The 20,445-nt window shown below is 41.5% G+C and overlaps 1 protein-coding gene and 1 long non-coding RNA gene across 2 annotated transcripts; one reads left to right on the top strand and one right to left on the bottom strand.

Annotated features, from left to right (window-relative positions):
- Window positions 1–353: 353 nt before the first annotated feature.
- On the top strand, window positions 354–11,784 carry LOC311064680. The gene is made up of 4 exons (XR_014602736.1): window positions 354–497; window positions 6,829–7,873; window positions 8,255–9,505; window positions 10,301–11,784. It is a non-coding gene; the product is annotated as an uncharacterized lncRNA (long non-coding RNA).
- A 2,300-nt stretch (window positions 11,785–14,084) lies between these two features.
- LOC311064425 (extracellular calcium-sensing receptor-like) lies at window positions 14,085–19,865 on the bottom strand (the record flags this gene model as incomplete). Its single annotated transcript, XM_084084255.1, has 9 exons — window positions 14,085–14,998; window positions 15,073–15,196; window positions 15,296–15,523; window positions 16,271–16,546; window positions 16,648–16,782; window positions 17,301–17,521; window positions 18,161–18,262; window positions 19,436–19,635; window positions 19,789–19,865. 9 exons carry the CDS (start codon window positions 19,863–19,865, stop codon window positions 14,085–14,087), a joined length of 2,277 nt encoding a protein of 758 aa, XP_083940381.1.
- Window positions 19,866–20,445: the final 580 nt, after the last annotated feature.

Here is a 20,445-nt window from a genome sequence, read left to right as displayed (position 1 = left end):
TGTTCAAGTCAAGAACCCCAAAGTAATATGTATTTGTCTGCGGACCCCCAGCTTCTGAAGACATTCTATGTCAGGGGACCCCCATACAAGATTTGTGTTGTTAAAATGTCAAATTGTTTTCAAGATGTTTTTGAAAATAGAAGATCTACTAGCTCACAACGCGTGTAGATCGGCTATTTTCAAATAGAATGTATGTTTAAAGGGCGAATGGCTCGATTCTTTCGGGCTTGTTTCTCTCTCACAACCTGGCAACGCTGCCTGTCAGACGTTGTCGACCCGGAAGTTCATTAATTGCGTTGCCGTGCCACGCACGCACACACACACACACACACACACACACACACACACACACACACACATACCGAAAGCTGCCGTTGGCGTTGAATTTGTTCCACTTTAGAATTCACTGTTTTTAACGTGACTTTAATGACAAACACGTCAGTCTGTGACGAACCAGGGACTCCGCGGCTGATGGAGATGTTTGAAACGACACGCAGGTTGGTAGAACACTACACCGGCAGCTTCGAACCAGTTTCAACTGGTTGCAAACCAGAAAGAACAAAGACCGCAGTGGGGGAAAACGTCCATTAAAGTTCAATTAAACCACCCAAAATGTGTCAAATAGTAAATGGATGGCTACAGTGGCTTTTGGGTCGTTATATGAACAAAGGGGGGCTGCCCATTTGTCAGCCGACAGCCCGTTATCCCGACGCAGCATTGGTCCTACGGCCCATTCTCCCAAAATATCAACAGTGAGTCCGAATAGCCTGTTGTTATGAAAACAAATGAAATGCCCATGCATTGTTGTTGTTCTGACGGTTCATTGATCCGAAAACGAGCACTGTCCATGGTGCTGAAATGCCGCAAATGATGTCTGCCCGTCAGTAGGCTACATCTAGTGCAGGGGTGCTGATTGATTGATGTACTTTATTTAGTAAGACATGAGAACAGTACCTGACAGTACATAACAGTACAAATTCACAATACAAGGTCTACTAAACTGGAAAACTCAGTAAGCACTAAGCTTGTTTAAGATGAGATCCCCATGCACACAAATCATGATGACATATAAGAGACAGACAGATATACAGAATGTCATACAATCAGTTTACAGGTTACTGGTATGAAGAGTGAAAAATATGTACAAAAGAAGAAAGAGAGAGGGGTTAGGGGGGTAGGTTAGGGATGCTCAAGGTTTTTCAGGCCAAGGACCCCTTAATAATAATAATAATAATAATGGATTTTATTTATAACGCACTTTACATTTGCAAGAAATCTCAAAGTGCTACAGAAGGCAATTGCAAAAAACAAAAAACAAAGACATCACACCAATAAAAGAAAACAACAATTAGGAGACTAGAGTAAAACTATTAAAACATGTGGCATAAAGCCTAGAGGTAAAACCAGCTAAGGAAAAGCTTTTCTAAAAAGGTAAGTCTTTAGTCCTCTCTTGAAGGAATCAAGTGACTGTGGAGCTCTCAGGTGGACAGGGAGTGCGTTCCACAGTTCAGGAGCGGCCGAGCAGAAAGCCCGGTCGCCCATGGTGCGAAGGTTTGCCTTGTGGGTTTGTAGGACGTATGTGTTTGCAGAGCGGGTGTTGCGGGTTGAGGGTTTTAGAGGGACTAATTCCTTGAGGTAGGAAGGAGCGTTTCCGTGGATGCACTGATGTGTCAGCAGGGATACCTTGTATTGGGTTCTGAAGGCGACGGGGAGCCAGTGGAGTGAACGGAGGATGGGTGTGATGTGTTCATGTTTACGCACTCTCATCAGGATCCTAGCCGCGCTGTTTTGTATATACTGGAGCCTTTGGAGGCTCTTGCTAGGGATCCCGATGAGAAGTGCGTTACAGTAGTCCAACCTGGAGGAGACGAAGGCGTGGACAAGTTTCTCTGAGTCAGCTAGTGTGAGTGTGGGGCGGAGTTTTGAAATGTTTCGGAGGTGGAAGAATGATGTTTTGCAGATGTGTTTGATGTGGGATTCAAAGTTCAGATGGGGGTCCATTTTTACTCCCAGGTTAGTGACCACTGGTGAGAGGGGAAGGTCCTGTCCGGAGAAGCTGATGCTGGTTATGGAGGATGTTTTTATTTGGTGTGGGGTGCCTATCAGGATTATTTCAGTTTTTGAACTGTTTAACTGCAAAAAGTTGTTTTTCATCCACGCCTTTATCTCCTCCAGGCAGGTTGTGAGAGTGGATAAGGGCGGTGATGGAGGTGGAGATGATGATGATGACGGATCGGCAGAGTGGTTGGTTTTTATGTACAGTTGCGTGTCATCAGCATAGCAGTGGAAAGATATTCCATGCCTGCTGATGACACGGCCAAGGGGTAGCAGGTACAGAGTGAACAGGGTGGGACCGAGGACAGATCCCTGGGGGACGCCACAGGTGACAGGCTGGGTGCGGGATTTTGAACCTCCCAGGGAGACGTATTCTGTCCTGTCGGTAAGGTAGGATTTGAACCAGTCTAGTGCTGTATTGTTGAGTCCGATTGTGGAGTGAAGGTGGTTGATGAGAATGGTGTGGTCGACAGTGTCAAAAGCCGCTGTAAGGTCCAGGAGGATGAGCAGGGAGGGGGAGCCTTTATCAGCTGCCATGAGGAGGTCATTTGTGACCCTGACCAGGGCGGTTTCGGTGCTGTGGGCGGAACGAAAACCGGATTGAAATTTTTCACAGAGGTTGTTGTGGTTGAGGTGGTTTTCCAGCTGTGCGGACACTACTTTTTCTAGCACTTTGGAGAGGAATGGGAGGTTTGATATGGGCCTATAGTTTGCGAGGGTATCTGGGTCTAGGGAGGGTTTCTTGAGGAGCGGTGTGAGAATGGCAGTTTTTAAAGCAGAAGGAATGTGGCCGGTCCGGAGAGAAAGGTTGATGATTTTAGTGATGAGGGGACTTATTGCACCGATGTTGGATTTGACTAGGGTGGTGGGAAGGGGGTCCAGGGCACAGGTAGAGGGCTTCATCCTCCTAACTATGTCCTCGACCTCTTGCTGTGTGGTGTTTGTGAAGCAGGAGAGCGGGTGGGAGATCCCAGACTGTGGGATGACAGTTGGGACAGGTGGAGTGACGGGGCCAGAGAGGAGAGAGCGGATGTTATCTACCTTAGTTTTGAAGAAGTTAAGGTAGGTGTTACACTGTTCCTCTGTGGTATCACTGTGTTTGGGGGTTTGTGGTTTCAGGAAATGGTTTATGGTGGTGAAAAGTGTCTTTGAATTGCCAGGGCTATTGTTGATGATGTTGGAGTAGAATTGTGACTGTGCCTCCCTGAGGGACCTTGAGTATGCCTTCTGGTGCTCTCTGAATGCCAGTCTATGGACGGTTAGTCCAGTGGCCTTGAGTCGCCGCTCGAGGACACGCCCGGCTGCCTTCATTTTCCTCAGCAGAGAGAGAGAGATGAAGTAGGGACCCCCACTACATATTGTATGACATAGATAGCGTGATAGACTTGTTTGACAGCACTATCATCAGTGTTGTGTTGGATTCATGTTAATGTGTATTTTCAGACGTTTAAACCGTTAATACTTAGTAAACTTGATCTTTGGCTCTGTACTTGGTCTGCTCTTTTTTCCCCATACGCCAAACCTCTTTGCCAAAAATAGCCGATCTACAAGCTCACAACGCCTTGCGCTGCGAGGCGTTGTGAACTTGTAGATCTGCTATTTTTGGCCTATCACACAAAGATGTTGTGGCCCCCCTGTAGTAACTCTGAGGAGGGGTGCTGTACCTCCTGTTGAAGACCCCCTGATCTAGTGTATTCTGGCGTGCAATTTTGCGGGCAAAAATACACCTGACAGTTACCCACTGCACGCACCTGTGAGGCTGTCATTTATAGCCTACTTAACCAGAATGGTCCACTTTCTTTTATCTCTCTCTCTGTCCACTCATGTCAGAAGGCCTAATGAAGGGATGTCAAAACGCGACTAGTGGATTGGCCTACTTATTTATCTGTGCATGCATGCTCCCTCACAACACATGAGTAAAATTCTAGGCTACTGATTTCACGTCTAGGATTTACAGGAATGTGTAGTCGCTGCTATATATTTTATTTGCATTTTATAAGCTTCTGTATCAAGGAGCTTTCCACCTGCGGTGCCCAAGCAGACGCCAGTCTGCTGCCCAGAGCGAGTGTGACTATTAATATAATTGTTGTAGGGGGGATATTATGTGTTTTGTAAAACAAAACATGCAGCTGGACATTGATATTAATCCACAAAGTAAGGTACAGAGCCTCTTTGTTAAAGCTGCAATCATCCATAACTTTCCTGTTCTACCCAGGATTCGAACCCTGTTTCCTCACGACATTGCTACTGTTTAATGTCACAAACTATGTGCAACGGAGAGATAGAGCAGCAGAAGCCAAATTGCTTGACTTTGATTAAATACCTCTTGTCAACCAGCAGTATGACAGCCAGTGGCGTGCACAGACATTTTGAGGGGCAGGTGCTCAAGTAAATTATACTTTTTTTTGTTTACTTGGTCTGCTCTTTTTTCCCCTCTACACCTATACCTCTCTTGGTATAGGTGTAGAGGTGTAGATCTGCTATTTTTGGCTAAAGTTCTCCTCAGAAAAGGGATGCTAGGTTTCGAGTGGTTATGGTAAAAAGAAAAATCATATCACATAAAGATTTGGCGGACCCCCTGTAGTAACTCTGAGGACCCCCTGTTGAAGACCCCTGCTGTAAACTGAAAAAACAACAACATTTTTTCCCCTTTTTTTCAAAAGGGCACTTCTGGTCAAGAGGGCAAAGGGCAGGTGCTCTAGCACCACCTAGAGTCTATCTGTGCACGTCCCTGATGACAGCCTGGCGGCAGGCGTGTTCAGGACTGGTTAAAGCCCCTCGTCTCTGGAATCATCTCCCTATCATATCCGAAAGTCTAGCTCAGTTAACTTATTCATGAGTAAACTCAAAACACACATTTCTTAGCAATGATTATGTGCTGGACTGGTGCACACAAATGACAAAGTTAGGCGCACCAGCGCAACTAATGTTAAAAAGGTCAGTCTGGAGCCCTGTGTTGTGACCAGAATGAGAGCAGAGACATGCTACAGTCAATGGGACTCATGCAGGAAGCGATATAAGAACAGATAGTAAGATTTACGTTATACCAGTTGGTATAAAAGCAGATGTGTTCTATGACTAACTTGTTTTCTCAGTTCCAACTATTCTATTCTATTCAATCTATTTTAATCCGATTCCATATCTATATAACTTTTTTTAAACCAAGTGTCACGCTAATTAACTTGCAAATGTCACTGTCATTGAATGTCATCATCATTATGCAGTTACTGTACATTAAAACACACCCTTGAAAAAAACTAAAAAAGAGAAACGCTTTTGAAAGATTTGTATTAGGGAAAAATAAACATCAAACACAATCAAGACTTCAAGCAGTGAAATGTGTGCATGATATGTTCTGCAAGACTGTGTAAGAAGAGCAATACAATATAACATAACAATAATACTGGACTGTAATAACGCTAAATTGTAATAAAATGAAGATGAAAGTTAAAAGTACAGGTAAAACACTCACACTCTTTAATAACTTAACTCTATATACTCAGCTGATAAGCATCCGCCTGGGGCTCTATATTAGATCTACTACTGTGTGAACTGCAAAGTGCACTCACTTATACAACAGTGTCATTGTTGCACAAAACCGTTTATGGCAAAATATACAAATCAATAAACAAACAAACAAACCAAAAGAAGTTTAAAAGTACAGGTAAACACACTCTAGCCCTCTTTAACAAGTGACTTTTTACATTTGTTCCCTTGCACAGATCGTCTATAAGGCCTCTTTGTAGTGGCTCCAGCTTCCATAGAGGTGGCAGTGGTTTTTGGGTTGGTGCCCTTTACGACTGGCACGAAAAGTACTACTGGTACACCTAAAGATTGTCCTGCTGGGGTGAGGATCTGAGTTTTCACCATTGCTCCGGGTGTGACCAGCTGAGGCGCCACCATTACTCTGGGTGTGATCAGCTGAGGCGCCACCATTACTCTGGGTGTGACCAGCTGAGGCGCCACCATTGCTGCTGGTGCGACTCACTGAGGCGCCACTGGTCCTGGTGCTGGTGTGACAATCTGGGGTATTGGTCCTGGGGCTGTGGGTGTGGTATACAACCTCCTTGGCACTGGCCCCTTTGGCCTGATTGGACGTGGGTGCTGAGTAGAGGTCGGCCTCCTTTTCGCCTGTGCTGCTGTGGTCTCCGGCAGCTGGTACTGATATTCCTGTAGTGCTGGCCTGGGTTGTTGAACAGGGAGCACTCTCACCTCCTGCAGAGCCTCTCTTTACACAGAGATAGCTGGAGGTAATGTAGATACAGCAACCTGAAGCACCACAGCGGTTTCCTGCTCATGCAGCCTTTCTTTTGACTGCTACTGGTTGACAAGGGTGATCTGGTTCAGTTCCACCAACTGCCTCCAGAAGAAGCCCAGCCCCAGAGTCTCCCCCACCATGTAGTAATGCCAGTCCAGATGTAGAACCTATCATGCTCTCTTGTTAACTCATTGAGTGCCATTGGCGTGTTTCACATGTTTTACTGCAATGGCGCAACGTGCCAATGATGTGTTTGATTTTTAGGTTCAAACCACCTATTTTGCTGTCTTCAAATCTATATTGTTGCCATATAGTCACAATCTTTATTTTCTGTGACACTAAATGTGTCGCTGTTTCTGTAGCCCATCTAATCCCCATATAAAGAGAAGTGCCCCAACTTCTTTGAAGTCTATTAGTTTAAGTTTATAATCAAAATGTTCCCCAATGACTATGAATTCATTGAACCTTTTATATTTAACATTTAATGGTTTTCTCTTATTTTATCTTTTACTTAGACATCCTGCACCTCCCTGTGTGTGAAGAGGATTCCCCTGAAGAGCAGAAGAGGAGCCCCAGTATTTTACAGGAGGAACCAGAGCTTCACAGATTAAAGAAGAACCGGAGACTCTTCAAAGATGTGTCAACATTAACATTACTTGCAGTGAAAAGTGAATATGATGGTGAAAAAAGAGACAGAGCCTCTAGCCAGCACCTCAACTGAACACATGAAAACACAAGCTGATGTAGAGGACTGTGCAGCGTCACAACCAACAAGTGATGACCGGCTCCTCTCTTCACACTGTTCTGAATCTGACAATGAACACAGTGATGAGTGTGAGGAAGCCAGGGAGTCGGCTTCAATCACACTGAAATCACATAAGCCACAAAATGTGGAAGGGCAAGGATTGCCTTTGAACAACAACTTGCAGGACCTAAAATCATGTAAAGAAACTCCATCCACAAGTCGCACAGAGAAGAAACCCTTTAGTTGTACTATTTGTGGCAAACGTTTTGATCAAATTAGAGGTCTGAAAAGACACAAGATGATCCATTCAGGTGAAAGACCCTTTAATTGTGCAGTTTGTGGCAAAGGCTGTGGACAAATGAGTGAGCTGAAGACACACATGAGGACTCACACCGGGGAAAAACCCTTTACTTGTCCATTTTGTGAACAAAAATTCAATCGCAATGATCAATTGAACATGCACCTGAGGAATCATACAGGGGAAAAACCCTTCAGTTGTTCAGTTTGTGAACAAAGATTCAGTCGAAATGGTCAACTGAAGATGCACATGAGGACTCATACGGGGGAAAAACCCTTTAGTTGTACCGTTTGTGGCAAAGGCTGTGCCCAAATGAGTGATCTAAAAAAACACATGAGGATTCATACAGGGGAAAAGCCCTTTACTTGTACAGTTTGTAACCAAAAGTTCAGTCGAAATGATCAGCTGAAGATGCACATGAGGATTCATACTGGGGAAAAACCCTTTGTTTGTATAGGTTGTGGTAAAAGTTTCATTCACAGTGGACATCTGAAGACACACATGAGAACTCATACAGGTAAAATAAAGTTCACTTCTACAGTTTGTGTCAAATGATTTAAAATGTCAAAACTGACTCAAGCCTCATTGTGAAAGATGTATCGAAAACATAACTTACTGGCATATATTTCCAACTATGTCATGCTCTTATTTCATTTCTTTACAAGAAAACAGTATGGTTTTATTTCTGCAATTACTTTAATTACAGTGTATTTAACAATTTAAAAACATAATGATGAAACATATATTCATAGCATCCAAATATTTAAATTATATTCTAATAGCAACCTGTTGATTGAGCATACACAAATATTTGAGTAGAGCCCTACAAAACATACTGCATTGAGAAATATAAAATGTGTACATCTAATGCTTTTCTCTCATTTTACCTTTTTTCTAGACTTCCTGCATCTCCCTGTGTGTAATGAGGAGGTGTCTCCTAAACCGAGGAGTCCCAGTCAGGTTCAGGAGGAACCAGAGCCTTCGCAGATTAAAGAGGAACAAGAGGAGCTACTTGAAAGACCAAAGGAGGCTGATGGGTCAACTTTGACATTAGCTGAAAATGAGGATGAAAATAGAGCGACAGAGCCTCTAGCCAGCACCTCAAATGTACAAATGCAAACACAAGCTGATGAAGAGGATTGTAAGAAACCTTTTACTTGTCCTGTTTGTGGCAAAGGGTTTGATCACATTAGAAGTCTAAAAAGACACACAATGGTCCATACAGGGGAAAAACCCTTTAATTGTACAATTTGTGGTAAAGGCTGTGGTCAAATGAGTGAGGTTAAGACACACATGAGGACTCACACAGGGGAAAAACCCTTTAGTTGTCCATTTTGTGAACAAAGATTCAATCGAAACGATCAACTGACTTTGCACATGAGGAATCATACAGGGGAAAAGCCCTTTAGCTGTACAGTTTGTGAACAACGATTTAGTCAAAATGGCCAACTGAAGATGCACATGAGGACTCATACAGGGGAAAAACCTTTTAGTTGTACAGTTTGTGGCAAAGGTTGCGTACAAATGAATGATCTGAAGAAACACATGAGCATTCATACAGGGGAAAAACCATTTAGTTGTAAAGTTTGTCAACAAAAGTTCAGTCGAAATGATAAACTGAAGATGCACCTAAGGACTCATACAGGAGAAAGGCCCTTTAGTTGTTCAGTTTGTGAACAAAGATTTGCTCAAAGTGGGCAACTGAAGATTCATATGAGAACTCATACAGGGGAAAGGCCCTTTAGTTGTTCAATTTGTGAACAAAGATTCAGTCAAAGTGGCCAACTGACAATACACATGAGGACTCATACAGGGGAAAAACCTTTTACTTGTACAGTTTGTGGCAAAGGCTGTATTCAAATGGGTGATCTGAAAAAACACATGGGTACTCATACAGGGGAAAAACCCTTTAGTTGTACAGTTTGTAACCAAAGATTCAGTCGAAATGCTCAGCTGAATATGCATATGAGGAATCATACAGGGGAAAAGCCATTTAGTTGTGCAGTTTGTGATCAAAGATTCAGTCGAACTCGTCAACTTAAGGTGCACATGAGGACTCATACAGCGGAAAGTCCCTTCAGTTGTACAGTTTGTGGCACAAGCTTCATTCAAGTTGGACATCTGAAGACACATATGAGGACTCATACAGGTGAAAAACCTTTCAGCCGTACTATAATCTGCTTCACAAGAATAATGAGAGGTTCACTGAAAACATAACGTAACACTTATCAAGGCCGCTATGGCCATTTAGCCAAAGGGGACAACAACCCCACAAACAAAACTCCCACAAGCAGTCAGCAACAGATGAATATTTGAACATATTGAGGGTGGATTCATCCCTCGGTAGCTCTGCCTACATGCAATCCGACTGTACAATTTAAATATTTACAAAAAAAATACTGATGAGGGGCAAAGACACTTTGTCAAATTGTAACTTACTAGATGCAGGCTGCAAAGATTACTGAAATTCTAAAGGCGCTGATCAGAGCACTATGTCACACGAATCTTGGCCAATCAAAGTGAGATTTCCAAATTATTTGGCCAATCAGATCCGAATGTTACGTTTCAGGCACCCATGCACTCACTGTCCACTCACAAGCCAATTTTAATATAAGACAGAAGGTATATATTTATCAATATTCATGACATCAAATTTCTATTTTTAATTTTTTTTTTTACTGAACTGATTTTCTGTGGTCTAGGGTTTTCTGAATAATTTTGCTCAGTGCTGTGTTTGACCCATGGACTTTCATGTCACAGTCCATTAATCCCACCCCTGCTCCTGTTTTGTGTGTGTATATGTATATATATATATATATATATATATATATATATATATACATATATATATATATATATATATATTCACAGGCTTAACTTAAATATTAATTGTACTTAAAATGAATGCTGTCTTGTTCCTAATGCAGCTTCTCTTCTCATTCAGAAAACCTCCAGAATACTCTAACATACACTGTTGGCAGCCAAGTAATGCAGGACGAAGGTATTCAGGAAACAGTTTCAAACATAGACAGTGAAGACCATCTGAGAGCTATGGAGGACCTGGAACATGACAAAGACCATGGAACACCTGGAACATGATGAGACCTTTTCACATCAGCATGTCCACTTTTAATGTTTTACTTCCAATACCAGACTGATTTCAACATGTTCTGTGAGGAAATGGAGATAAGGGCTACAAAGTGTATGGTAGTTTTGAGGAGGACAATTTAGTCTTGTCCAGTTCCATGAGTAGGACCAGTCACTGTTTTATTTTCAAACAATGAACAACTGAATACAAATACACCCGTTTGTAGTTTTGTTGGTGGCCTGTTCAATTTATTGCAGCTGTGTATATAACGCAGATGATTGTGCTCAGCATTGCACCACAAGTGTGTACCGTAGTTAATGTGGATCATTATATTTTATGTTGTGAACAAATGGTCCAAAACTATTTCTCAATTATCAATTATAATGCCTGTTGTTGTCTTTGGATGGCAGACACTCCATAAGCTGATGGAAAACAGTGCACTCTAAACAAGTATTTGTTTGAGAGATGTTTAGGTTGTTTTGTGTTGTATGTATGTATTTATTTTTATATTGTATTGTATATTGATCCATTCTGAGGTGCAACAGACTGCTACTGAGTTGTCAATGCCTGCCAGTGCCACCTGCTGTAGAGGTTAAAGCACTTTGTTGGAGGTTTGGGTTGTGTTGTTTCCTTGCCATGATGTAATTCCAGTTATTGCTGAGATATCTTCAATAGTTGTTCCATTCATGGCCATAACAGTATTTGCCCCTCGCTGCAATGCACCAACCTCTCCAAGTCAAATTCCTTATGTGAAAACTTGTTTGGGAAATTCAATTACAATATTCTTTTTTCATAACACTTTTGTTTCCCCATCCTTGCCAGTTACAACCCAATTTATTAAAAAGTAAGACCCATAATATTATTTTTAACTCAACCCTCAATTCACCCTTCCAGCATGATCAGGATTATCCTGATGAGAAGCAAGACAATCAACACAGACAAATGGAATGATACTTATTCAGTCCTTTATCAGACAATTTTAATATATTAAACAGTGTAATTGAGTATAATAACTATGCAAATCTTCTCATTCACATATCTATATATAATCTTGTATTTATTGAATGTGCGATTATGTTTCATTATGATACAATTTAGTTGTGAAAAATGTGTTGGGTTGAAGGGTCCAATCCGGACTGCTGTCTGCTTCAAATAATTTATATTATTCATTTTTCTCAATGGAAGAGTACTGGATGAAAGGTTCTTTCTTTCTTTCATTAAAATAAGTACATTTTAAATTCAGATTGTTGACATCCCTACTTTTTTTTAAGCCATTGGCACACACATCCACTATTCCTAACGATATTTGAAGACCAGTGGCCATTTCACACAAGCATCTTATGTTTCTTCTCTCAGATATTTGGGCTCCCCTTCGTAGAGATATAAACTCATTGTTAAGCATTGCCTTACTCTGTCTTGTGGCGTTTTTTGTAGTGACTCTAGTCTAGGCTCTCGTCTCGTGTATATTCACCAATATTGTGCGTATTATGTATACTATATGTATACTTACAGTATATGATGCCTTGCGTTTTGTTGATTGCTTGCCATTGACATAATTCAGCTTGTGGGTCATACTACTCTTGTCCTTTCATTGCTGTGGTACTGTTCATTGCCTTTCAATATTGCCACCAGTTTAGACTAGCAGAGACACCTCTAAATTAGTTTAGTTAGATTATATTGCCTTCTCTCCAGTTGAAATGATTTTATTACAAATATTTCAATAAATCCAAAATTAAGACTTACATTATTTTGTAGTAAAGACATTGAATTCATGTTAAATTGTATTCAAGTGGGACGGTTTGTGACATCTACAGTACATAATTATTATTATTATAACATTATTTTCGTTGACATTTAAAAAACGTCCACTTACAGTACTGTACTGTATGTATGGTCAAGTGTATGTGTACTCAAGTGATCATGATCGAGAATTATTGCAATATTGTGTTCAATTCCGTCTTTTATGTTTCAGGTTGACAGATATTCAGTTTAAAAACGAAAACACCAGGTATATTGAGTGTGAGGTGCTGATCACAGAGGAAAGAAGGAAGGCAAAGAAGAGATTTGCAATATATGATGGCACGATGAAATGTAGCTATAATTCCGTTGAATTGCACTGGATTTGCATTTGCCCTCAGATGTCTGCTAGAACAGGAAATGGTGACAGTGGGATTTATTTCCAGAACTACCTCACTGTAGTTCTGGAAACTAAACATAACAAATATTTTATATTACATTATCTACCAGATATGAATTAACATACAATTATATGAATATTTACATCAATTATATAACATAAAATAATATAATATGTATAATTATGTAATACCATTAATTGAACCAGTGAACATTCATAACAGCAAACGCATCCATACAATAGGCTAAGCTCCTAGCCCTGAAACATGACTGTCATGTGAACCATGGCTAGCTAAGCACCATGACTTTTTATTGTCTCTGGTTAACACACACTGCTGCATTTTATAGTCTTAGGCCGCCATCTAGCGGCCACACATATTAATGGCCAAATTCAATGACGGTCGACTCGAATTTAGCCATAACTTAGTTCATAGAATTCGCATTTGTAAAAATTGTAAGCCTAAAATAAGGGGAGGGTGGGGGACAGAGTTCCGTGGCCTACAGTAGTCTACTTAGAACTACAAAGAAGTATAGATTAAAATGACACAGGCATGTGTGTGTGTGCGTGTGCGTGTGCGTGTGTGTCAGTGTATACAAGAAACATACATTATGTAGAGGAGATGTGCAAGAGAAATGCCTTCAAAATAAAAAACAGTGTGCTCTCTGTGTTGTGGTAAACAGTCTATTGCTGCATGATGACCACTGTAAGGCCTTGGTCTGTAGTCAATTGCAATTAGGATTATGTTACCATACACTTTTGGTTGTTTAAGAGAGTGACATAACTGTGCACACCACCACAGTGGATTACCAAACAAATGGGCCTACTGGGCCTCGGCCTAGGGGCCCAAGATTGTAAATATAGCCTACAATTTGAAGATGTCACAAGAAACATACCATCATGATACCATTGAACTGAATGTTTAGTGTGTATTCAGCCTGAATTATACTTTGTCATAATATGGTGTCACAACGTGTTGAAAATAGCTGATCTACAAGCTCTCAACGTGCCGCATGCACAACTTGCACAAGGCGTTGTGAGCGCGACACCATCGTACAACCCTGCATGAATTATGCATGTGTGAGGGAGTGGAGGTGCCCACGTGTACATGCACCCCCAGTGTATGGGAGGATTGAGCAGCAAGGGACATTCCATGTTAAGATGAGCTTTCAGTTCGGCCAGCAGTTAAAAACAAGCTTTTGAAAAATCAGAGGCCTTTAAAAGGTATTGCACTTATGTGTAGACCTCTTACCTGTAGTACTAGACCCACAGAGAATGAAGAGGTGCCACTAAAATAACCAAACTTAACTTTTGGGAGGTTAATCAACTTTTCACTAACCTTTTTTATGATAGATAACAGATGTTTGCATTGCGTCTATGACTGGATCACTACTTTAGACTTAATCTGGAAGAAAACTGAATCTACTAACAGGGTTATCGACAAAGGTATCCATATATACTTTTTGTTATAATGTGCAATACACACAGAGAAAATGTATCATTGTTCTATGTCTTGGTGGCACCTCGACCCATGATGGACTTCTTAGTGTTTCTCTCGGGTCTCAAAATGATTGTATAACACTTTGGTCCAAACAGTGCGACCAAAATGCCAAAACTAGATGCTAAAATTGCAAAAACCTCCACTACATCTGCATATTTGCCCGGAGAGCTGATATATGCTGGAATGAAGGCTATCCACACGGCACAGAAGATCAACATGCTGAACGTGATTAACTTGGCTTCATTGAAGTTGTCGGGAAGATTCCTTGCCATGAATGCTAGGAGGAAGCTGAGGAGTGCCAGTAAACCAATATAACCTAATAACACTGCAAAACCAACTGTCGATCCCACGTCACACTCATAGACTATCTTATCCCTGTGGTATTGTGAGTTTCTATGAGGCGTTGGTGAGGAAGACACAAGCCAAGCTATACAGACTATTGACTGGATGAAAGTAAGAGCCAAAACTGTTCCTCTCTGCTGCATAGAACCAAACCACTTCATAATGTCTGCACCCCCAGGCTTGGAGGCCTTGAACACAGCCAACACCACCATAGTCTTCACCAGGATGCAGGAGACACACAGCACAAAGCTGATCCCAAATGCTGCATGCCTCAGCTGACAAGTCCAGAGTGTGGGACGGCCAATGAACAGAAGTGAGCACAAGAAACATAGTTTGAGAGACAACAAGAGAAGGAAGCTGAGTTCTGAGTTGTTGGCGCGTACCATGGGTGTGCTTCGATGGTAGATGAAGATTCCCAGGACAATGGCGCAGATAAGTGTGCCTAGCAAAGAGATGGTTGTCAAGGAGACACCCAGTGCCTCGTGGTAGGAGAGGAACTCCACGCTCTTAGGGACACAGTGGTCACGCTTGGGATTGGACCAGAAGTCCTCTGGACAACTGGTGCACTCTGTAGAGTCTAACAAAGAGGGGGAGATCAAAGGGATGTCCTAAAGATGACCTACCGTAGATCGCTAAATAATGTAAACCTACCAGTCTCATTGCTGATCTCTCCCTCAGAGCAAGCAATGCAGTCAAAGCAGCAGACAGGTTCCCCTTTCCTTCTGGCCACACGTGTTCCGGGGGAACAGCTCTCACTGCAGACAGACCGAGGTGGCTACAGCGGAAATAGGAATGATCGTGATTTCAATCTAAACTATTACATTTATTTTAAATCATGAGCATGACATCAGCTATTCTAGAATGCTGAAGTGACCTGTGTGGATTTAAAGTTCCAGAATATTCTGTCTTCATCAAGGATGAGTTCTTCACCTGCGGAGGCTGACTTCTTGAACACACCTACAGTGTGAACCTTTGTGCTTCCATCAGGGAGCCACACCCAGTTAATGACGTCATAGACTGGCAACGCATCTCCATTCTCATCAAATGATACATGATCACCAAAGGATGTGGTAAAGTTGATCTTTTCCAGGTAATACACAAGCTGGAAATGACGATGAGCAATATTATGAAGAGCAAGAGATAAAAAAAAAAAACAACTACTGTATACAATTACATTAGTATAGTTACACTGATGACAGGGACTGTTATGGTTTTATATACACCCTTGCAGTATTAAAAACACAATATAAACATTGTCACAGCCCCTGTAGTTTGGCATACTATGGTCTGTGTGTGTATTCCCCTGTCTGTCTTTGTCTAGGTCCTGCTGAGTAATTTGGGGTGCCAATCAGGTGCATTGGGAGCACCTGGCCGGTGTTCCCAGTTTGCACTATAAAATGCTGGGTGTGGTCAAAGATTGTATCTCTCCCTCCATGAAAGCAGCAGCATTTGGTCCTGTGTAGTTTTGTACCTGGTTTGCATTATTCAACACCCCGCACTACATTTAAGCTACTGATTCTACAGACTAACACACTCCGTGCCATTCTCTGTTATGTGTGAGATAATTTATGTTGTAAATAAAAGTATAATCATACACTTTTAAATTTAAGGCGTGTGTCTTCCTCCCTTTTGTTATGTTCTACAAGCTAGGACGTAACAACATGAATTAATTCTGCGCTTATACTCCCATTGTTGTGGTCTATGAATCAAATAATAAAGAATAGATGTTTTCAGCCTGCTATGTCAATATTTAATGCTTTTTCCATTATCATGCTTACATATTCATTATTATTCTAAATTGGAATCCAACTACAAACATTAACAGGTAAATTGTGAATTGATATCACACCTGCCATGGCTGCATTGTCTGTAAACTGGCACAGCTGTGCCCAATGAAAGGCCCTCTTCCTGGCACACATTGCAACATGTCATGCAGGGCATGGGCCAGAGCATACACAGCCTTGTACACATTATACTCTTCCCTGAGGTCAGACACATCCAAAAGGGTCGTTTCTGCTGTTACCAGGTCCTCTTGTCCAGTACATACCTTTCCACCAGCATCCACCCACTCTGACGGGAGGGGAGCAAATTTACACCGAAATGTGTTCTCCCAAAACTGTCTCACCTGAAGAAACACAGTGACGTCTCAAGCATCAATAAAATACTTTGTGACTATTTAAAAGTTTGAAAGTGCAGCTTAAAAACTAAATCAAACAAAAGACTCACTATGGCATTTTCATGGCTGTTGTCATGGTCATTGTCAGGATGTATTTTTAACAAGAAGTCCTTGAGACCTGGTATCTCTCCACGACGGATGGAGAGACCCAGGGTGCCTCTCAGATACGGCAGGAAGTGAGGATTCTGGAGAATAGTAGCTGTCGTCACAGCATTACTGGTCATCCATTGTATACCCGTCACATTCTGCTTTAACACCTGTTGATATATATATATATATATATATATATATATATATATATATATATATATATATATATATATATATATATATATATATATATGTATAATATGTATAATTGTTCCTTTAGATGCTATATACCTGGAAATGGATTGTACAGTACTTAGACCATTAAATTACAACTAAATTGCTAGTTACTGTGTACTGTATATGAAAACAGTGTTTGATTATTTGTATCTGTATTGTGTACAGAAAAAGAAAAAAGTGTAACACAGTTGCTGTCTGGGAATTTAAATTGATGAACCTAAGAAAGTGATAAAATGACACTGCAATTTAAAAATGCTTGCAATTAAATTGCAACCTATTTATAGCCTGTATGAAAGGATGCCTTCACTTCAATACAACTCATTTCATATTCCCTATGATCATCAATCCCTAAATTAACATTAATCATAACCCCAACCTCCTCCATAAGATCAACCATATAGCTCCCATATACAAATAGAATGACCACACGAGCTGTGGACTTCTTTATCATAGTGACGATCCTCTGAAGTTCAGCTGGGTCGTGGTCCCAGGGCATGGCCTGCAAATATGCCAGACAACCCAAACCGGACTTGGCCAGGTCAGACTGGAAGACTTGAGCAGCATCGCGGCCGTAGGCATCATCAGTAAACAGCAGTCCTGCCCACGTCCACCCATACCGCCTCATAATCTGCAGCATAACTCGTATCTGATTGGAAAAATAATGGAGGGATAACTGTTTACCGGTAGGCTGGTTCTCAAATTAGGGTTCTAGGGGGCCCCCAGCAAACAGTTTAAACACTTACACGCTTACACTTACTGTAAGCGCTATTTTATTTTGTTTGGCTATTTTCGATTAATGGTGACAGATCTTGGCAAATGTTGACAAATCTTGGGTGTCCCTGGCACAAAATCTTTTCAAATGGGGGTCTGTGGCCAAATTCATCTCAATTTGGGAGTCCTTGACATGAAAATGTTTGAGTAAGTAAGTAAAATGTATTTGTGGAGCACCTTTAACAGACATTCACAATGTGCTTCACAACGATAAAATCAGAACATATCAATAATACTATTAAATAAAAAGACAAAAATGTAACCAATCAACCAGTGAAATTTAGGAAATCAATACAGGATGTGTCACAACACAAAAGCTGTAATCCTAAAGAGCTATGTAAAGGCCTGTTTGAATAGATGAGTCTTTAACAGTCTTTTTAAAGATGTCCACAGAGGCCACATTTTAGGTATAAGGGGAGCATATTCCATAGCCTATAGGGGCGAAACTCGCAAAGGCTCGATCACCTTTAGTGTTTGATCTTCTGCGAGGGAAACCAGCAGGGCTTGGGATGAGGATCTCAGAGAACCACTGGGCTAGATTATTCACATAGTGAATCAGTGAATCTCCTACACAGATTACACATGAAAAGGTCTAATCATTCTCTTTTGGAGCTATCAATAGGGACTTTCAGCTCCAGCAGTAATACACACATGCAAGAGGAGAGATCTGCAATATCAATTACACTGAATAGAGCAGTGCTCTTTTTTTTTTTTTACATTTTCCCATGGACCACACGTACTGTACCTGTAGTCCTAGACTCTAGGACTACAGGTATGTTTTTGTCAAGTGTGTGGAACGTGTACTACTTGATAACAGATGTTTTGTCTATAGCAGTTCACCTGGATGGCATCACTAGGGATAGTTCTAAAGAAGGATGGGAATTGCATCGGCTCACTCAGACAGGAGCATGTGGCAAGGTAACTCACCTGAAAAAGACACATAACATTTATTCTGTAATATACGACCGTACATTTTTTTAAACAAATGTGCCAGTCCAGAGCATGTGAGCAAAGTGAAGCAGAGAGAAATCCCTCTCCACACGCATGAGGGTCTGCTTCTGTTCCACCGCTCAAATGCTGTCACTCTGATCAGAATCCCCTCACCACACAGAATGAAATAAGCTGTATTGTTTTTGCTGCAGACACATAGTGGCAGAATTCAACATTTGGAATCCCCTTATAGAAACTATGCAATGTTTTGGAGTTGCACATTCTACCCTATAACCCCAATGTAGATTACAAACCCTATTTTCTACCCATTATGCACCCTTAAGCCCTTAAGCATCATGGACAGCCACTCTGTCACTTAAGCCCTGATGAATTAAAAGACAATACTTTTCTTTTACTAAGAGACATGGACATTGGACTCTTCATAAGACGAACAATAACAACAAATCATGCACGATAATCACCCACCCCTCTGTACTCTCTGTACACACACACACACACACACACACACACACACACACACACACACACACACACACACACACACACACACACACACACACACACACACACACACACACACACACACACACACACACACACACACACACACACACCATCTCTGCCTGCAAGTACCGTACATGTTCTGTGTCTTTCAAGATGTAAGACATGTAAATGAAATGTACATTTGGTGATGGTAAAAGGGTGTTCAACTTACCATGGGAACTCTGTACAAACCTAAAATACTAGAGATGGCAATAGAATGAGCTGAGGTATCGGCACCCACAATACCGAGCACTGGAGGAGACCCGACACAGTTCTCATCCAGGTGAAACTGCTCCTCTCTCCCACTGACCAGTGACAACGCACCATGGAAGGCAACTGCAACTGAGTGACAGGTATCATGGAGACTATATCCCAGAGTCACATTGGGTAGTAGGCTGGCGTTTCTGTTGATCTCAGTAATGGCGAACGCCATGGTCTGGGCCCATCTGAACCTTTGGATGTCGAAACTAACACACAAAATGCCACTGTAAACTTGAATATGTATATTTGCAGAACTACTGTACACAACATCATCTAATGCTATGGTACTGTAAATCAAAACAAGTTCCTGTTCTTTGGCTTGCTATTGTGATACTCACCTGTAGCAAGTGGGTACCTGCTGCTTGGAGGTGAAAGACAGCTCAGGGAACACAGAGTAGAGATGCATGTGAAACATGCCACCCAGTATATAGTCCCCAGCCTTGTAAATTCTGTTGAGATTAAATTGTGCCTGTAACTCACAAGAAGAGGAAGGTGAGGACAACAAAGGAGAGAAGGAAGGGAACAATATCAAATAGAAGTACAGGTATGAAAGCAGGTGTGTGTCTCGATAAGTCCTCATGACTGTGCTCCTCTCTCTAACCCCTTTTCCTAATTGTTTGTCCAGTCGCTAAGTTTTATACACAGTGCTATACCATCCCCAGTGTCAACTTATGTCATTACGTAATCTTTCATAACCCCCACCTGGACAGAGGCAGAAGTAGGGGACTAGGGGAGGGCTTAATGGGCCTGGGTCCACCCACTTGTACAACTGGCCCACCCTAAATGAATGGGGAGAGCATACAGTATATTTTCTTTAGTTAAATACACAATAAAGACAGTCAAAAAGTTTCTCTTTCTAAAAAAGAGAATATTTTGGTATTCACCTAAACGCTGTTTGTTGACCGCCATTAAGAGAGAGAGAGAAAGACTGTGGACTTCCAGGAGGTGAACTTCAAAGTAAATAGAGAGTTTTGCTTTGATAATGTTTGTTTCTC

Source organism: Gymnoscopelus microlampas (genome assembly GCF_963454915.1).
Source record: "Gymnoscopelus microlampas genome assembly, chromosome: 17".
NCBI lineage: Eukaryota > Metazoa > Chordata > Actinopteri > Myctophiformes > Myctophidae > Gymnoscopelus > Gymnoscopelus microlampas.
This window is presented reverse-complemented; position numbering and strand designations above follow the sequence as displayed.